Source organism: Merops nubicus, unplaced genomic scaffold (genome assembly GCF_000691845.1).
Source record: "Merops nubicus isolate BGI_N331 unplaced genomic scaffold, ASM69184v1 scaffold6838, whole genome shotgun sequence".
Lineage (NCBI taxonomy): Eukaryota > Metazoa > Chordata > Aves > Coraciiformes > Meropidae > Merops > Merops nubicus.
This window is the reverse complement of record NW_008623606.1, coordinates 1,753-20,458: the sequence shown is the minus strand read 5'-3', so window position 1 is coordinate 20,458 and position 18,706 is coordinate 1,753. Positions and strand designations below refer to the sequence as shown.

At 37.5% G+C, this 18,706-nt stretch overlaps 1 protein-coding gene across 1 annotated transcript in view; it reads right to left on the bottom strand.

Annotated features, from left to right (window-relative positions):
• ANO10 (anoctamin 10) overlaps positions 1 to 18,366 on the bottom strand; it is a 21,199-nt gene extending 2,833 nt beyond the window's left edge. The window contains exons 1-10 of the mRNA XM_008945122.1: positions 18,228 to 18,366; positions 17,418 to 17,600; positions 15,474 to 15,608; positions 13,652 to 13,771; positions 10,588 to 11,157; positions 7,948 to 8,003; positions 7,437 to 7,511; positions 6,347 to 6,529; positions 2,890 to 3,081; positions 349 to 477 (exon numbers count right to left, since the gene is read on the bottom strand). Of these exons, the coding sequence (XP_008943370.1) occupies positions 349 to 477; positions 2,890 to 3,081; positions 6,347 to 6,529; positions 7,437 to 7,511; positions 7,948 to 8,003; positions 10,588 to 11,157; positions 13,652 to 13,771; positions 15,474 to 15,608; positions 17,418 to 17,600; positions 18,228 to 18,366 (1,782 nt within the window). The remainder of the gene's footprint in view (positions 1 to 348; positions 478 to 2,889; positions 3,082 to 6,346; positions 6,530 to 7,436; positions 7,512 to 7,947; positions 8,004 to 10,587; positions 11,158 to 13,651; positions 13,772 to 15,473; positions 15,609 to 17,417; positions 17,601 to 18,227) is intronic.
• Between the last annotated feature and the right edge of the window lie 340 nt (positions 18,367 to 18,706).

Sequence of the window (18,706 nt, the reverse complement as noted above, 5' to 3'; positions counted from 1 at the left end):
GGAATCTTTATAAGATATGCTGAGTTCACAAACCCAGTGGATAAATAATCAGTTCACAAAACTGTGGTTATTTTGCTTCTTGAAATAGTACTAAATTACTGAAACACATGAAGCAACAAATATGCAGTATCTTGGGAATGTATGGAAAAGTATGGCAACAACACAGTACATGAAAACACAGAAGTTAAAGAAATCAAAAAGGAAGCCTTTGAAACTCTTCTTTGATAGGGAAATCTTAATCTCCTTTCAATATAAGGCATAGTGGTATGTCTATTTCCTGATACCAACTCCACTATTTTTCTTGTTACCTGCTACTAAAACACATGTGCTGTTTGAAGGCAGACTTACCTCTACGAATGCTACAGTCAGAATAAGGTCCGTTTTGGAGTCTGGGAAAAGGGCATTCACTTGTGGAGACATTCCAATCAGGATGCAATTCGTAACCACTGATATTACACTCATAGTTTCAAAAGCCAGCTGAAATAAAACACAAATATATTTACAGTTATGACCTTTATCTCTAATTTATTAGCCCCTAAATTGCTCTGGACAATACCTCTCTCTGTTAAATCCTCATAAGATCCATTACTTTTTTTTTTTCTTTGTCTTTTGAATACTACACGGTAAGACTTGTTTGGCAAGCAGTCCAAATTTCACCACCTTTCAGAACAGACAAGGACAATTCCACAACAAGACCACCCGGCAACCCTGAACTTTCCTCTGCTTTGGTGTCTCTCTGTGTGCGAATGCGTGTTTGCGGTGAAGGAGTTAAACAGTCTTCTTCCACAATGTTACACTGCTGTAAAGACCTTGAAAAGTTATTTACAGACCAGTATTTTAGAGGTAGGTAATGCCAGATCACCTCCTCAAAAATTTGGAATAATCCTGAAGGAAAAAAGTGGCCCAGAAAGCAGCCTTATCCCTGGTATCTGCGTAACTTATAACCTGAACACACAGAAAAGAATGTACTCATCTATCATTGCATTGAACACACATTTCTTTAAGAAAAAGGAGGGGGAAAAAAAGCAAAATTCCTAAAATAGCTAATGGTCCAAACACTCTGGTTTGGGGGTTTGTCTGAATGTTAAGTAACAGGAAAATGTAAGGATGATTCAGAATGCCTTTCTTAAGTCAAAACCAGTTACACAAGCTGAAATGTGTTGAAATAAAAACTTACACTTAAATGCATACAATTGCCTAAGTCCAAGAAGGTCTTGCCTGCAGAGCTCACACAAAATGTCTGAAAATATTACTATAGCATGACAACCACTTCTGCAATATAATGGTTACCTATTCCAAGACCTATCTGGAATGAGACTGACATTGAATTGTAGCAACTGTCACAATGAATTAGATGTAACTTCTCCCTTGACAACAACTTGGTGACTCAGATCACCTGATAATTCCAGTATTTCTTTCACAGAAATCTTTCAGCCAACTTCCCACATCAAACAGATTAGTAAAATTTTAAGTCATTACTTTTAATTCACAAAGCAAACGCATTTCTACAATTACTTTAAAATCTACACTATAAAAAACCCAATGTGACTGCACCACTAGTGTTCAGTTTTTCAGCCTGCTCCCTAGAACTAATCAAATTACTCCAGCAAAATCAAATGCTACTAAAATACTGTCAGCCAGTCTTGGGACTTAGGACCACAGCCTCATTTAACTGGTGATCACACCACTGGTCAATGCAGCTAAGCCAGCAAGACGTTGGAAGCATAGATTTGGACTAAGAAAATGCATCACACGTTAAAATACAATCAGATTGTAATTTACACATTTTGATGACAATATTAAAAGACCCCTGTAAGACCACTTCATCAGTACCTATGTACACATTTAATGGCCATTGCTCAGAATAGTTTGCCTGTTTTTACAGTAAGTTTCATTTGAGGTCTCCTGATTTCATTTGGCACCTACATTTACAGCCCCTCCAAATTAAAAAATCCACTAGTTTATTGTGCCCTTTGTCTCGATTATATATCATTAGAAAAGCTATTAGATAAAACTAGAACATGGATCATCCCCTACAAATCTCCTCCAACCTACATCACATTCATTATTAGACCACTGCTGTTTTGGAATGCTAAAGTGTCTGGATGTAGCTTAATAGCCTTCTTTCTTTTCAGAAAACTTTTTTTTTTTTTTTTTTTTTTTTTTTTTTTTATACACTTGTTTTTTTTTTAAAAAATTTTTTTTTTTTTTTTTTTTTTTTTTTTTTTGAGTACTACAGTTATTTTTAGTCAGCATCCGTTCACTGAGGCAGCACAGTCAGCAGGCTCTGAACTAGCTGGTGCTAGCGTGACTGCGTGGGCAAACAACCAAGGATGGAAAATCCTTCACGCTCTACTACTAGCATCAAACTGTTTAGCTAGACTACAATGATCAAGCTGTGCAGAAAGGTCCATCTCCTACTCACAGGTCCAGGTTATTCTAAAATTAAGTCAGCTTGAGTTCAAGTCATCACAGGGCACACAGAAGCATGGCTTCGCAATCAAGTACTTACCTATTGTTTTTAATTTTTTTAAAAACCCTTGCTGAGCTCCAGACTTCAGAGATGGCATCAGATGTTAGCATTTCTAAAATGTGTTGTCTGTGGAGAGCACGAGGCAGTATGCGGCAGCTTTGCTTTGTTGCAGTTGCAACAGGAGATCAATACATAGATGCACAAGGACTAAAGGATTTATTTTCTTTTCAAAGCAAATTGAAAGACATGTGGTCAAAAATCCTCCAAAAACATCACTTGGATATACAGTTGGATAGATACTACCCTAAGGCATTGAACAGAACAAAGTACCTACTAAGCTTTAAAGTGGCTTAAATACATTTGCTGAAATCTCTTTTAAAAAACAAATGAATACAAAAAAAAGACATAAAAGTTACCTGCCAAACACCAATATTTGCTGTGGGTTCTGCAAACGGACGCTTGTAAACTCCACACATCTTTAAGGCATCAGAATATATCTCTGTGATGTTGTTTAACACTGCAAAAACAGCTGCCAGGGGATAAACACTTGAGAAAAGACTCACATAGCCAAACTGTAAGAACAACTCCAGGTAATCATCAAATGTACCCTGAAAAAAGAGCAAAAATAAGAACAACTTTAACCCACAAAAAATATATGAATAAACAATACAGCTGTAAACATGCTTCCTCATCCCAAATCAGCTGAGAATGACTTGTGATAGAAAACAACAACAACAAAACCCTATCTAGTTTATTTTGAATTATTAAATTACTCAGAACTTCTTAATAAATGCACGTCAAGGGTCTTCCTTCTGCCTAATGCATTTTCTGCAATGGTCACACTACTTATTATATGAAGTACCTGTATTAACACATTCATTTCATCCAAGTTCCTGACTATCTCAGTGAAACACTTACTGAAGGAAGAGTGGGGGAAAGGAAAACAGCACCATACATTTAAACTGGCAGAACATACCCATAAGAGCATTGAGACAAGAAAAATCCCAGTATTTCAGACTGCCCATTAAACACCTAACCAGAAAGGTAGATAAACAAATACCAGAAAAGAGTTGCCTATTTCAAAATGGGCAAGTCAGAATTAGTTGCCCACTTGAAGGTTGAAACTGCACAATGACATCTGAATAGTACAAAAAAAAAGCACCCTGTTTTGGCAAATCCACAACACATCTGTCACCTGATCTATAAACCAAGAATATGGGTACTTAAATGCTGATTAAGTATTCACATGTAGGTTATGAGATATATATTTACATACTAGTTTTGTAGTATTAATAAAGTTTTCTATGATTGCAGAGATTATTTATGAAAGTAAAGAACCAAATCTATAATTTTTAAATAGTGTTCACTGTACAAAGGATGGTGAACTAACACAAACTAGTTGAACTGGGATCTAGCTACCTTGTATTCACCCAGACCAACATAACGGCCTCTCTCAAAAATGAAATAAAAAAGACCTGACAATAACTGATATTGTTAAAGGAACCACATAAAATTGATTTTCACTCCATGCATCAGACATGGTTCTCTCATCTTTTTTGGTTACAGCTGTTGAACTGACTGTCCTCTCCAGCACTTAATGTTTTGGGGTTTTTTTATCTAGGAAACAGAGACACAGTAGAAGTCTGCAAGCTCAGAAATCAACATGGAGTGGTCATGAGCTTCCTTCTTCATCTGAGCTCATTTTCAAGCTGCACAGTGTAGCTGCATCTGACAAAACGATCTGCAGGAGCTACCTAAATTTTAAAGCCATTGAGATTTATCCACAGAAATGTTTTGTATGAACTCTGAATTTTAGTAATGTCTTCCTTAGAGATATTTGTGCAGCATCACTCACTGGAGTGCTAGTCACCTATCTGTCCTTGCTATCACCTTCTCAGACAACTGTTGCAGGTAGAAAGCAATGCTTCCCTTTGTGTTCCTCCCTTCTGGAAACTGTACAGTATCGCCACTGATTCCTCACACCTTTCTTCTATTTTCCTTGCCCAAAACCTACTGACTTTTAGAAAAGCAGAGTATGAAAAGAAAAGGAGCATTTACTTTTCTCCTACTCCTTTTATGTCAGTTTGTGCAGGAAAAAAAGAGTCTCTAAAAAAATTTCAGAGTGTGACATTGTCAGCCACAAGAGCAGCACATAAATGACGACATCAAGAAAACAAAAATTCAGGGAGAAAACTACAGAAGTGGAAATTTTAAGAAGGTTAATTAAAAAATTATTGCAGGACGTTTTTACATCTTAAACTGGGTTAAAGCCTGATGATTCAAAAAGTGAAAGAGGACAAACAAAAAAGGGAATTAAACGTAAACAAATAAGTGAAGGAAGGAAATCAAAAAGACAATAGCCAGAAACGCAGAATCCTGTCAAGACTCCTGCTAAATTCCTCAGTTACTTAACACAGTCAAATGCTTCCCCCTTGTGACAGATTTGACTTTAGAAATACCTGTGGCCACTGACAGCACACTGCTTTCAAACACATCAGTGGTCTAATATTGCATATTCACAAGCACAGCACAATTAAAATCTTTATACTGAAAATCAAGGACTTGAGTAGTCAGTTCCTTGAACGGAAACTGGGGCTAGCAGAGGACACCTTCAAGGCTAAGTCATAACTCTACCGTTGACCTGCTGGGTCCCCATGGAAAATTATTCAGGGCAGAATAGTACAGCAGGTGCAGCTACATTCAATGAGCTCTGCACAAGCAGCACTGGGCCGTGTGACTCGAGACACTGCAATGGCTTTGAACGTGCCAACTGAGAACCAGAAGTCAGCTCAGGTCTAAGAGGTAGAGCTTACTTTGTCAGGCACATTAATGCTTCTGGAGCCGTGCTGGCCTATTTGCAGGCACAGTGCTGGACTATGCTGATTTACAGTTTCAGACACTACCTCTGGGATTTCTGACGTGTTCTTCATTGTAAGACAGACATGCTCTCTAAATCCATCTCCTTCCATATAAAATGTGATAAACACTAACCTTCCCAGAGGAAAGCAAATAATAACATTTGTACAGTTTTTCAGTTGCAAAGGTAGTATTCCTTCTTCTCCTTCCCATTTCACAACACCTTTATTCAGGAAGAGAGGAATCTGATACAGTACAAATACCAAACTTCACATGCCTATTCTCTACCTTTTATGTAAAATGCACACTATTAATAATTCTTATTCTGTAAAAATATGGAGTATAAATCATACAATATTGAGACTCTGCCTATGCTTCATCTGATGCAATATCTGATCAAGCAAGTTGTTGGCCAGTCTACAAGGCCTTAACATACATACAGATGTCTACTTTGTCAATTCCTTTAGAACTGCAAGTAATTAATTGTACTTGGTAGGAGGTGGTCAGGAATGGAACTAGGAAGACAGTGAATGTCAAAGCTGTAGTTTCAAGAAGCAAGAGCTTCCAATAGTAGTATTGGTTTAAAGTTGGTCTCTTCTGCCTTCTGCATTTCTGGCCTCACCCAGGCATGAATGCACTCTCTCAGGCTATAGTTTAATTGACAGTTTAAACAAGTATCACTGCAAAACCTAACTAAAACAGAAACAGCCTCCTCCTTCCCTAGGCCAGACTACCTTGGGAGATTAAGAGCATATTACACAAATACTTCTTCCAGTGATACAGGGTTTGGTAGCTCCAGTTTCAGCTGTTCATTCCTACCCCTCTGTTCTGGTGTAAAGGAGTCCCTGCAGCTTTCACGATCCAGTGCACTGTAGAGCTGTATAAACAACATGACCAGCAAAACAGATGAAGCTGGAATAAGATGCCAGGCCAGACATATTTTAGGTTGTACTGGCTGATACCTCTGTCAACTACAGCTTAGAAAACTTGTAACTTTTCTACAGTAGTAATACATACAAAATAGGTGCCCATTTCTTTCTCCAGGTTGACTTGTTCAACTAATGACAGGTCCATATCCGTTTTCAGAGAAGACATCTGTTTCTTCATCCTCTTCTTATGTCTCCTTTGGAGCCAGTAAGGAAGCAAGGATTCTGCAAACTGATTAAGGATCTGCGAAGTTATCAGCAAAGTAGCCAAGCTCTTGTTTAAAGGGAAAAAAAAAAAAATAACAGAACTGTGATAAACCTGTGATTATTTCCAATTTTGTGCATTCTAGTATGACCATAAGTTGTTAACACTCTGACAAAAGAAGGGCAGCCAAACAAAACTAGCAACAGCATATAAAATGTGTTCTAGTTCCCATTCTGTGCAATGTGCTGGGAAGACAACATAGGAGTAGAAATGTCTAAATATATTGAGGATCTTGATGTATCTTGGAGACATTACAGAAAGTCCAAAGAAGAATAAAGATGCACACTTAACATATGCCAATGCCAATCTCAGAGCTAAACAATTAACTTTTTTTTTCTCCTTGCTTTTTAATTAGAGAAGATGTTAAAATGTCACGTCTGGCATGTCATGTGTTTTTCTAGGGGTGTCTTTAGAGTGACAGGGATCTTGAGTTTAAATTCTTGTTGCTTTGTTCATTATGTTTAGAGCAAAAATATTTTCCTTATACCCATTTTTCATGCATTTGAGTGCAAAAGAGGTTAACAACAAAAAGCTGATTCAAAATACCAGCTACAAATTATTTTTGCTTTTATTTATTCTCTGATCCTCACTTAATCATGCCCATATCCTACAGATAAAACTATTTCCTAACATAAAAGCAAAGAAGGAACAAGTGTCAATTTCCAGTCTCATCTGAGTGAATAATCAATTTGAGAACAGTTCCTCGTTTATACAGAGGGAAAGAATTGCTCAAATCTGTTATGATTATGCAACTGTGCTAGATGAACTGAAATATGGAAGGTGGATTTTTAAGACAACATATATGAAATATTAATTTTTAGTATCTTAGAAAAATTATTAAAAACAAAATCATGTTTCAATCAATTCTTTATTTTCCTAGATTCATCAACACTCTTAAGATGTTCTTGGAACTCACCTGCCTCAACAACTTCATATCAAACAGCACAAAGGCAATGTAGAAGAGAGATGCAAAACAATTTAAGAAGTTGAACTGCAAATAAAAATATTGTCATTAGTACTCAAGCAAAAGCACAAATGCAAAATAACATCTAACTTAACAGTTACTTTGACTAAATAGCTTCCATGCAGAAGTAAGTTGTTCATTAAAATTTTCTTTAACATTTTGTCCTGGTTAGAACTAATTCTGTTCAGTGACTTTATTTTTCAGCTAAGTCTCTTTAACTAACTGCGCTTTCTAAATTTAACAGCATATTTTCACAGACAATGTCTGCTTCTAGCAGTGATAACACTTGATGTTTATAGTTACTACTAAGAACTGGACAAAAAGGCTTGGTTATACTTGTTCCTCTGAAGAACAAAGTCACTGCGAAATCTTGTGTCCCACAATGCAGGTACAGAAAGTAAGAGGTCACATGACAAGTTCTCTTTTAAAATAAACTTAAAAGCTGCTTACCCTACACACTTACCACTAAAACCTTCAGAATTAAGTGATTCTGATACGAAGATTCCAGCCTGTGATTTTCTGAAATAACAAAATTATTGATTAGTAAATAGCAGAAGCACTTAACATACTAGACATGGTTACATAAAGAGCAAGCAGACATTTTTACTCCATTAAAAAATTACTTAACTATTAGTTTACGGCGAATAGTTTATGGCAAAAATTTTATACTGTACCAGTAGCTCACTTAACCTGTTAAGTTTATCTGATATACACATCTCTGTATTGTGTTTTTGGCTAGAACTCCAGCGCTTTGCTACTGCAGAAGTTCTTTTCTTTACATCTTTTTTTTCTCAGAAAAGTTGTTTTGTAATAGAAAAAACATCCACTGTTCTTAACACTTAACAAAAAGTGACTAGTTATTGATTTTTCTTTGGCTGAAAACAAATGCAAAACTAATCAAATACATTGAGAAAAATAACGCCAGACTTGATTCAAAACCAGTAAATGCTCATATAAATATCTCCATTCCTCTCCAAGAGATTTGGATCAGATCTTAATCTCTACAGCAAGACTAGAGTATATAAAGTTCAACAGATGCATCACTCATTCTAAAATTAAGATTTTAATCTCATTCGAGTTAAACTGTCAGAAGCTGATATTTGGTGAAGGCTGGTTACTAGGAGGGGAAGAAATGGAAGTTGATGGGAGATTTCCCGTTTATTTTTGCTGTTTTCTTGGATTATACCTTTAAAGCCCTGGCTAAGCAGTAACTCAAAAGGCAGTACACTAGCATAAGCTGTGTCAACAAGGCTGAAAGGAGACACGTCACCTATGGACTTTGCTCATAACAAAACAGCATTGTTCTACTCTGACAGTGGCGTGAAGTTGGGCCTGACAAACAGAAGATGCATTCAAGTCAGTGAACGCAATTTTTACTTTTAGCTTTCACTAAGTGGTCAGTTCTCTTGCACCTCTTTATCACGAGGTGTGCTGCTGAATATATGAAACCAGCTTAAACCCAAAAAAATCTGGGTTAAAAAAAAACTTGGGACACCTGTTAAAGACACTTTAGTCTACCTAATCAATACAACTGGGTATTTTGCATAAAAGCTTTTTGTTGCATTATGGTAAAAAAAAAACAAACACTCAACCAAAACCTAGATATTAAAAGTTATTTAAATAAAATTCTTGAACAGCCATAAACAAATCAAGAATTTGCTTGCTTTTACTATTACTGTTGTCAGGTTGAATTTGCTGAGTGAATCATTTCGGCATGTGTAACCAGTCCTCACTTCAATACCTTTTTATTCTGTCTTCTGCAGGAAGAAGGAAATTGTCATCCATGTACTCTAGGAACCTCCTGGATTGCTGATGTCCTGGCTGTGCTGTCCTTCTAACAGATATCAGGGTGGCTGAAATCCCCCATGAGGACCAGAGCTCATGAATGCAAAGACACTTCTGTCTGTCTATGGAGAACCTCATGCACTTGGTCTTCCTGGTCAGGTGGCCTGTAGCAGACCCCCACTATGACAACACCTTCCCCTGCTCTCCCTTTAACCCTGACCCATAAACTCTCAGTCAGCTCCTCGTTCATCCCCACGCCAAATTCCATGGACTGCAGATGATCACTGATGTAGAAGGTGGCACCCCTTCCTCTTCTCCCCTGCCTGTCTTTCCTAAAGAGTTTGTATCCACCTATTTTCAGGCTCCAGCTGCAGAAGCCATTCTACCTTCTCTCAGTGATGCCAATGATATCATAACCCTGAAGGTGTGTGCACATTCATAATTCCTCTTGTTTGCTCCCCACCCTCGGTGTGTTTGCAACAGAGGCATTTAAGCTGGACTTCTATTGAAGCTGACTTACTAGCTGGAATCCATTATCTTGCACTTCAGCTGCTCTCCTTCTGGCCTTCTCCAGGCCCAGGGCATCTATTTCTGGCACCAGTCTAACTTAGGTTATAACACATAAGGCCAAATCTGTTAAATAAGTCACATGCAGAATGGAAAAAATAGGCAACCTATTGTAACATTTCTCCTCTACTGAGAATGCCCAAAGAAAATATTTTTATAAGGATGTGAAATCTCAGTCTTTCTCACACATGTATAGCATACACAAACACTCTCATATGAAATTTAGTTATGTTTTTAGATTCTGTTTCATTAATTTCAGTGCCTCCACCCTCTGCACAGATATATCAGTAGACTAAGATGTACTCAGCAAACCTGGGTTGTGGGTCACAACCTACAAGGATGGTCACTCTGGCCATCCACCTCCGAGCTCTCATCCTCACGATCTCACCTTGTCCCTTTTGCAAATACACTGTATTTGTGTCCCACTTTGGCAAATCCAGCCAAACAGAGAGCTAAATCAGGGAAGAGGACTCTGGCACCAAAAGCAGAAAGGTAGAAAGCGGCTGAGAAGGAAGGCAAGATCCCCACTTCTGATGGCATGCCAGACTCATACCAAATTAAACCAGACATGAAACTGCAGTCTCAGAAAATTCAAAATAAACATAAGTTAAAATAGCCATCTCTTTTTACCCCACAGTAAAAATCTACTTCAGGAAATTCCTTTAGCATTCCATTGTAATGTATTCTACAAAAAAAATGCTACACATTTGGGTTTTTAACTTTATGGAAGAAGAATAAACAACTTTCTCACCCCATGATGTTAAGAATTCAGCAGCACACCGATAGATACGGTTCATAATTTCGATCACAACAGCGTATATGATACTGGGCACAAACAGAACCAAGCTGCTTAAGTTCGACCCCTTCTCTTCATGATAATCCAGAGCCCACTGCTCCAAGTCAAAGTAAATCATCATCACGTACAGTGAGAAGTAGAGGCAAAGGCACACAAATGGTAAGGACACCAGATAAATCCGCATCTGTCTCTTAATGCTGGAGTACACCGGTTCCTCCCTTCCCGTTACAGGATTGATACCCAAGACACCATGGAAGCCTGGTCTCGGTTCTTCAAACTGTCGTTTCATCAACAGCGTCCCCCAACGGTATGTCATGATGGCACAAATCCGCTTCCAAACTTCCAGTATCACAGTGGACCAGAGCAGATTGAACGTGGCAAACATGACGTATTTGTCATAGTCTTCCCATGCAAACACATAGTAAGGAATCCCAATGACAGCCATTGGGATCAAAGCAAACGTGAAGTACTCTAAGAAGCCAAAGTACAGAGCAATGGTTTCGCCAAAGTAGCAGCGTATCTCATCTGCAGAGAAAAATGAATCAGTTAAAGGCTATACTTAACACAGAATGGTTTGGGTTGGAAGGGACTTCAAAGATCATCTAGTTCCAACCCTCCTACCATGTGCAGGGACATCGCCCACTAGACCAGGATGCACAAGGCCCCATCCAACATGAACTTCTTCCTTATATCTAAGTCTCATCTAATCTTCTAGTTTGAACCCATTATTCCTTGCCCTATTTTTTTTTTCTAAATAACACACTGAATATTATTGCTTTTTTATTCCTCCTTCTGCCATATTCAGAAAAACCTCAGAAACCTATTTGACAATTTTTTAAATGTTAGATATGTACTTACACAAACAGATATATTCAGGAAGTCAAATACCTCAATGCTTACCATGTGAACATCAGGTATTCAGAGGAAAAATAAAACAAACCAACACACAAATCCCAAACCACTAGCATTCTTGAAAACAGAATCTATCTAAGGAATGAGTAGGATATCATGGAAGATATTTGGTATAATAAACAAACTTTAACAGGAAGTGACACCTAACTTCTGAAGCTTCTCACTGGCACGTATACACCTGGGAAATAAATTTATTTCAGCCTGTTCAGGGCCAAAAAGCACTAATGCTTTGCCAGCCTTCAAGGAACTTAAGGAATATATGGAAAGGCATATTGAAATTTTAAGTCTTACACATCAGATAGCAAATCCAGGCTGAGACATTCCCTTCAGCAGTCCACTGATAGATGAAATAAACACACTCTTACTCACCCAGGTTGTCTGCTCAGGTGTTATAAAGATTTGAAATACGCAGTACTAATGGGTGTATTTCATGACAGATGTGTTACCTCTAAGGAAGACAAGATCTCACTTATCTTACTACTAAAAAAAAGTGGGGGAGTATTATTCAATATAATTTAGAAATGGCACTACATAAAAGATACAGAAATTCCTAGCAAACAGAGTTTAGAATGCCAAAAACTGTTTTATCTTTGCCTGTTTGGAAGATCAGATTGCTTGTATGGCACCACTATGTATCCGTTAGCTACATAAAACAGGGATGACATCGCCACCTCCGAGTTGACACCGTAAATGTATTTTCCGTAACAGACTAGCACATCAAAATCTCATGTGCAATGCTACAATATTCTTACAGCTTATGGTTTACAAGAACACTATAGCATAAGTTCAAAACTGCCAATCAGGTAAGTCTCTGAAGGCAAGAAGATAAGGCAGACAGAAGAATCAGTACTCCAACGTCCCTCACAATCAGAAAATTATTTTAAAAAAAATTAATTTCAAGTGTAGGTCATTAGCATCACTTCACACTCCAAACACACAACATGAAAGATATCCCTAAACTACTACATATGTAAGAGGGTTCTTGGTATTTACTTTGTAATTTTGCGTGTATTGAATGCTAGTAAAAAAAAAACCCTCTACTGCATAAACAAAAAGACAAGCACACAATAAGACCCCTAACAAAATACTATGGAGGCAGGCATCATCCAGACAGATCTTCAACTTCCTGTAGCTCAGGCAAGAATCTCAAGCAACTGTAAACTGCAGAGATTAATAATTAGGCAAACTCACAGATTTTCATTTTCTTACAGTAAAGTTTAATGTCTCGAAGTAAAGTTAACAGGTTTAGAATCCAGAACTTAAACTTCCTACACTGCCAGCCTAAAGACTGTTTTCATTTTAAGTTTATTCAGAGTCTAAAAATATACTGGCATGCAACAACATGTTGTACATGGAAGCTTGCAGACACTGAATCTGCAGACTGAGCCACCAATTTCACAAGCCTTGAACAGTTTCAGGAGGTTACACGGGAAATGCTGAAAGAGGAAAAATTTACCCAACTGGTAAAAGAGCAACGGTCTGATTTCAAGACTCTACTACATGATCATGCTGAGCCTTTGAACTGCCCCACAGCTCCAACTTGAAAACTATAACCGAAGGCCTATGTATAGAACTCCTGCAGCCACAAGAAAGAAAATGAAGAAACAGCAGCCTGCACATTCAGCACTGCACTCTAAAAGGGTCGAATTGCAAGTCATTATAGCAAAAGATTATCCTACAGCCATCTTAGAATCAAGGAGAACTCAATGAAGAGACCTAAACTGTGCATGTCAACAAGTCTGGAAATGTGAATGTTTCCTTAACCAGAGCCTAAGCCATCCTGTTTATTCTGAGACCAGTAAAAGCAAGGCTGGGTAAAACAAAGACTTTGGTTCACAATGGCCAACAAAGCAACTTGAGCAGAAAAGTCATGTTAGAGGAGGTGAACTGTGGGAACTGAGGGTAACTGGGAAGGTGAAAAGGTAAAGTTTTAGTGAAACAGACTTCTTGGTACAATACTTAACTTTCACACACGGGTTTCACTGCTATAGAGGCTAAATGTTGGAGTAGAAGTTAGAAGGGCTCCTTCATCTTCTCACACAAACTGAAGAGGAAACTCCAGAAGAAACACTGTCCTTAGTTTGTAGTAGATTAAGTGTTCACATACCTAAAGGTTGGTAGCCCACTCTCACTCGGCCATACCAGGTGTGACGCAGCTTCTTCAATTCTTCTCTATCATGCAGTGGGAAAATCTGAACTAGAATACCACTAGTCAATAATCTTCTCACTAGAAGGAAAAAGAAAAACAAAATATCCTAGTATTCCTCCAAAAGACAGGAATGTAGCTTCACACAAACAGGTAACATTATATACTTAGCAAGCCTGAAGCTCTTTTGAAATAAACCTAGCATTTAGATCCTAAAAACAAATAAATTGTCTCCACATTAGTTAAAAATTATTCATAACAGAGAACAATTCTACTATTCCTGCAAAGACTGTGCTGTCCACTGGAAGAGAAAAAGTAGCCTTTTCACATCTAGTAAATATTCCACAGGTTTGCAACATAAACCACCGCAGGTGAAAACACAAATTTTTAATAACAAAGCATGACAGGTCAGAACTGAAATACTACATGTAGATTTGTGAGGAAAGGTCTTGCTCTTCCACTTGAACAAAGGCACAACAAATCAAACTGACACAGCAAAACAAACACTAATTATACTAATTATGGGAAAGATGCTAAAAACATTTTGAACTTACACTAATCATAAATTACAACCCATCTTCATTGTAAAACAAAATATTCCATAATTTGTATTTAACTTTGTTACAGAGAGCAATAATACCTGTATGGATAAACAACTCATAAACTAGAAGTTACAACCATAGAAGTACTAAAAATTAAAATAAATTCAAAAAGAGAAGAAGGGAGGCACTGGAAGTTGGTTGATACTTTTTTGCTGTTTCTCATTGGCAGCTACTTGACATTGCTAGAAAAATACCTGAGCTGTACAAAATATTACCAGTGGAAACTCATCTGACATCTATATTTATTTACGTTTCTTGAAGCACTGATACACACAGACCACTTTCTTTGGTGACCAATACTAATGAATGGAGACACTGTTACTAAAAGGACATACATATAAATAAACGAAATCAAAAGAAGAAGATAAAACTTACTTCCTTCCAACTATGAAATTTATAGCTCTGAAACACTATTTTGGTACTGTCCGTGCTGGGCCGGGCCAGGGCTGTGCCCCTGGAGCCGGGGGTCACTCCTCGCTGCCAGGCTGACCCCGTGCCCGGGCAGCAGGGCCGGGCACTGGGCCGGGGGTTCCCAGGGCTGCGGTTACCGTCCAGAGCCCATGCAGAGATCTTTCCCTGCACTCTTTGTTCTATATTGTTATACAGATTGTTACTGCTATGGTTTACTCCTTCTGCATCGTTGTATTAAATTCTCCTTATCTCAGCCCATGGGAGTTGGTATTTTTCTCCCTTTTCTCCCTCCCATATGGGGGGGGGGTGAGCGAGTGGCCACACGGTGCCCAGCTCCTGCTTGGGACTAAACCACCACAGGTACCAATTATATAAAAAAGAATAATATCAGTTATCACTATACATTAAAATTATCCAACTGAAAAGAACATAGGGCCAGAGTCTCACCTCAGAGAGACTCAGGATGCAAGGCCCTCTGTAAGTCATCTGGACCAACATCCTGCTCAGAGTAGGTCCAGCTTACATCAGGCTGCTCACGGCCTCATCTAGTGAAGATCTAAATGTCCCTCAGGTCAGAGTTACCACAACTTCTCTAAAATCCTGTTCCAATGTTTGATTACCCTCACTGTGAAAAGCACTTTCTCAAGCAATTGAAAAGCATTTTCATTTAAAATATGAAATATTACAGGAACATTAAGGGTTTTTTTCCACAATGAACAGTATCCTACACCAAAAACAATGAGTTAAAAGCAAAAAAATACATTACTTACCAATTGATTTTCCTGGATATAGCTTTGCCTGAGGATACCCAGGGATCATTTTTTCATCTTTAGCTCTCAGATTTTCAAGTTCATGTTTGATGATATACTGACATTCTGACATCGTAAGGAAATTGTGATTGTCATCTAAATCAGAAAGATAGTAGTATGAAATTGTGCAGCATAGGGAAAAAAAACTGGTAACTATTAAGAATTACCAAAATGAGGGGGTAAAAATAAGATGATGTGACAATTACTGCCAACTAACGTCCACTTTTTTGAAATAAACAACTCAATTTCAGAAGCTCTCTCTGACTGGCACATGTTGGCCACCACATTTTTGTCTACTCAGATCAACTAAGAGAACAAATCACTCAAGAGACAAACACCCCTGAAGAACAAAATTGCTGGAGGCTAGGATAGTACACTCTTGCCCTGCTGAAGGGGTACTCTTACCTAGGCACCCACTATTTACCAGTCTCAGAACACCTATACTCCTTTCTGCCACACGGTTCTTGAAGTATTTTTATAACAAAAAACAGTAAGATGTCAGGACAAATCTCAGTATTTCACACCAAATATAACAATACCTTGCTTTTTATTGCCCATACAACTTAATAAGTCATTTTAGACAATTACTTCTGATAAAAGCATAGAAATAAGGTAAAACAATAAGAAACCTTTTCCAAAAATCCTGGATTACTAAGAGTTACAGCAAAAAAAACTATTGTCAACCCCATCAATGTATCATGAAGGAAACAGTCTGATTTCCCTGAGGTAAATACCAATTGATTTCCCCCCCCCCCAGTTAGGAATAAGAAACTATAGGGATGTCCCTAAACACACTAAGTAAGAAGCTAAAACAGCAACACACCTCCAGTACAAAGAGCAAGAATATAGTATTAGTTAAATTGGGGAACTAGAAATATTAGTAAGACAACACAAGGCTGAAGAGCTTCTTTTGTAAACGACACATTCTTCACCTCATATAAGCATGGTCAACTATTTTATCCCCTGATCAGATCTGACAGAACTAAAATTGTATTAGTGTTTTCAAAAAAAAAAAAAAGGAAAAAAGACCAGGAAGTACAGCAAAAATAATCTTTTAGATTTACAGTAGCTGGAATTCCAGGTGCTACTAGAGAATCTGTTAGCAGTGACAGTCAGATTAGCATTAAGAATGCAAACACATGAAACAGAGAAATAAAACTTCTGCAACTAAACATTCTTCTCAAGCTTTATAAATTCAAGAAAGCGTGGTTACAAAATAAAAGATACTGCAACACTTAATGCAAACAGCAGCAGGGTTGAATAAACTAGCATCAAACAAACAACAAAACTCAACTTTATTACTCTTTTAAGCAGAACCAAGAACTTATATTGAAAATGTGGTGAAAGGCATCACCAAAACAAGCACATGAGAAGTATTTGCAAGACAAAGCTGGAATTCCAATATTTACGTGGAGAGCAAAATAAGTTCTACCACTGTACAGGAGTTAAATACCTTACAGGGTAGTACATTACTGTGTTGGCACCTCCTCAAAATAAAAGAGGGAAAGGAATGATTTCACTGATCGTGCCCTAATTCCACTCAATGAATTTAATTACTTCATTCTGTTTGATATGTAAACAGGGCAAAATGTTTCTGTTTTCTCGAGCTAAGATAATAAGCCCCAAAACTGGCTCACAGAAATTAAAATGCTATGTTAATTCGCAACATTAATTGTTAATCCTGGACTCATGTTTATCAACTATTTTTCTTCTCTTATTTTCAACAAATTATATTATATGATGTGAATTTCCGTAGGTAAAAGGAGTATTTTTTTCCTGGCTTGTTCTTCCCATTTCCATGCACTGTTATCATTCAAGAAATAGACCATGAAAGATTTAGTGATGTAATTGCTTTTAATTTTTAGCCACAGTTTTGCAATCACAAAGACTATTAAAATTGCTTACCTGCAAAATTTTTGAAAGTTTTTCTACTGCTGTATGTAAAAGCTCTCATTGAGTTATCATTACATTCCTTCACTAAACCCACAGTTTCAGCTCCCAGCAATAGCCTTAAGTGGGAGGCTCCAACCAGATAAATATTTTCAGCTCCATTTTCCGTGACCAATGGTTTAACCAACAGTTGTGCACCTTTAAAGCAAAGACAGGCAAAATAAGTAAGAAAAATAAGAATTCAAAACCCTAGTATTTTAGCATCCATCATATTTGACCTACTTATCAGGAGCGCTGATACAGGCTAGCAAAAAGATAATCAAAATCCAATATGAATTTATCAAGATTAAAATTATTCCTGCTAACTTAACTTGGTTCTACAATGTGGTACCAAGTCCTGTGGACAGGATAGCAGATGAGATGCACTGTCATTTTGGCAAGGCTTACAAGGGTCTCATAAGCAACAAGAGAAACGTGCTGTAGACAACTCATATAAAAACTGGCATCAAAACTATGTTGAAAGACAGGTTATCAGAGCTTCATTGCAAAAATGAAAGGATTCTAGAGTTCAACACACATGTGACCTTAAGTGCAATACTTTCATTAACAACAGGGTTAAAAGGGTTGACTTTTTACATTTTCATGATACCAGCATGAAGCTCTTCTCTTACATGAAATTAAATGATTTCAAAAAAGCTAAATGAAGTGGGATTGGCTAAACAATAATTAAACTGCATTACCCAAAAACTAATTTTCTGCACGTCTTTCTATTATGATGACAGCAAATTTGATTTCAAATGTTACAAAAGGTCATACTCTACTCACCTCCATGTGCTTTTTTGTCCACAATTCGTTTAGTGAACCATTCTATGGTTTCCTCTTTGGTGCCTTTTGCAAGCTCAATTACTACCAGAGGCCTGAAGTTAGACTCAAAAGCATCCAAGAAAGACCAGCTTTTTGCCATCTTTTGAGAGCTTGCTGAGTACAAAAACAACACCAAAACACCAGTGTTAAAAATAATATTTAGTACTGAACTAAAAACACAAAGCTTTATTATAGTGGGTTACATATGTCCCTGCCTAGCAAAGTGGCAGGTGTCCATTGCTGTGGACCTACTGAAAAGAGCAATTTGAAGTAACCTCTCTGTCCCTTGGCAAGAGACTACCTGTCTTTGGTGGCATTTAAGTAAGCATCCAAATAGGAAAATTGTTGCTATGTAAGCAAAGTAGTAGTGATAAGAAAGCAATAAATAAATTAAAACAAAGTAATAAGGAGAAACTATAATAATAATAATCAAAAAACCA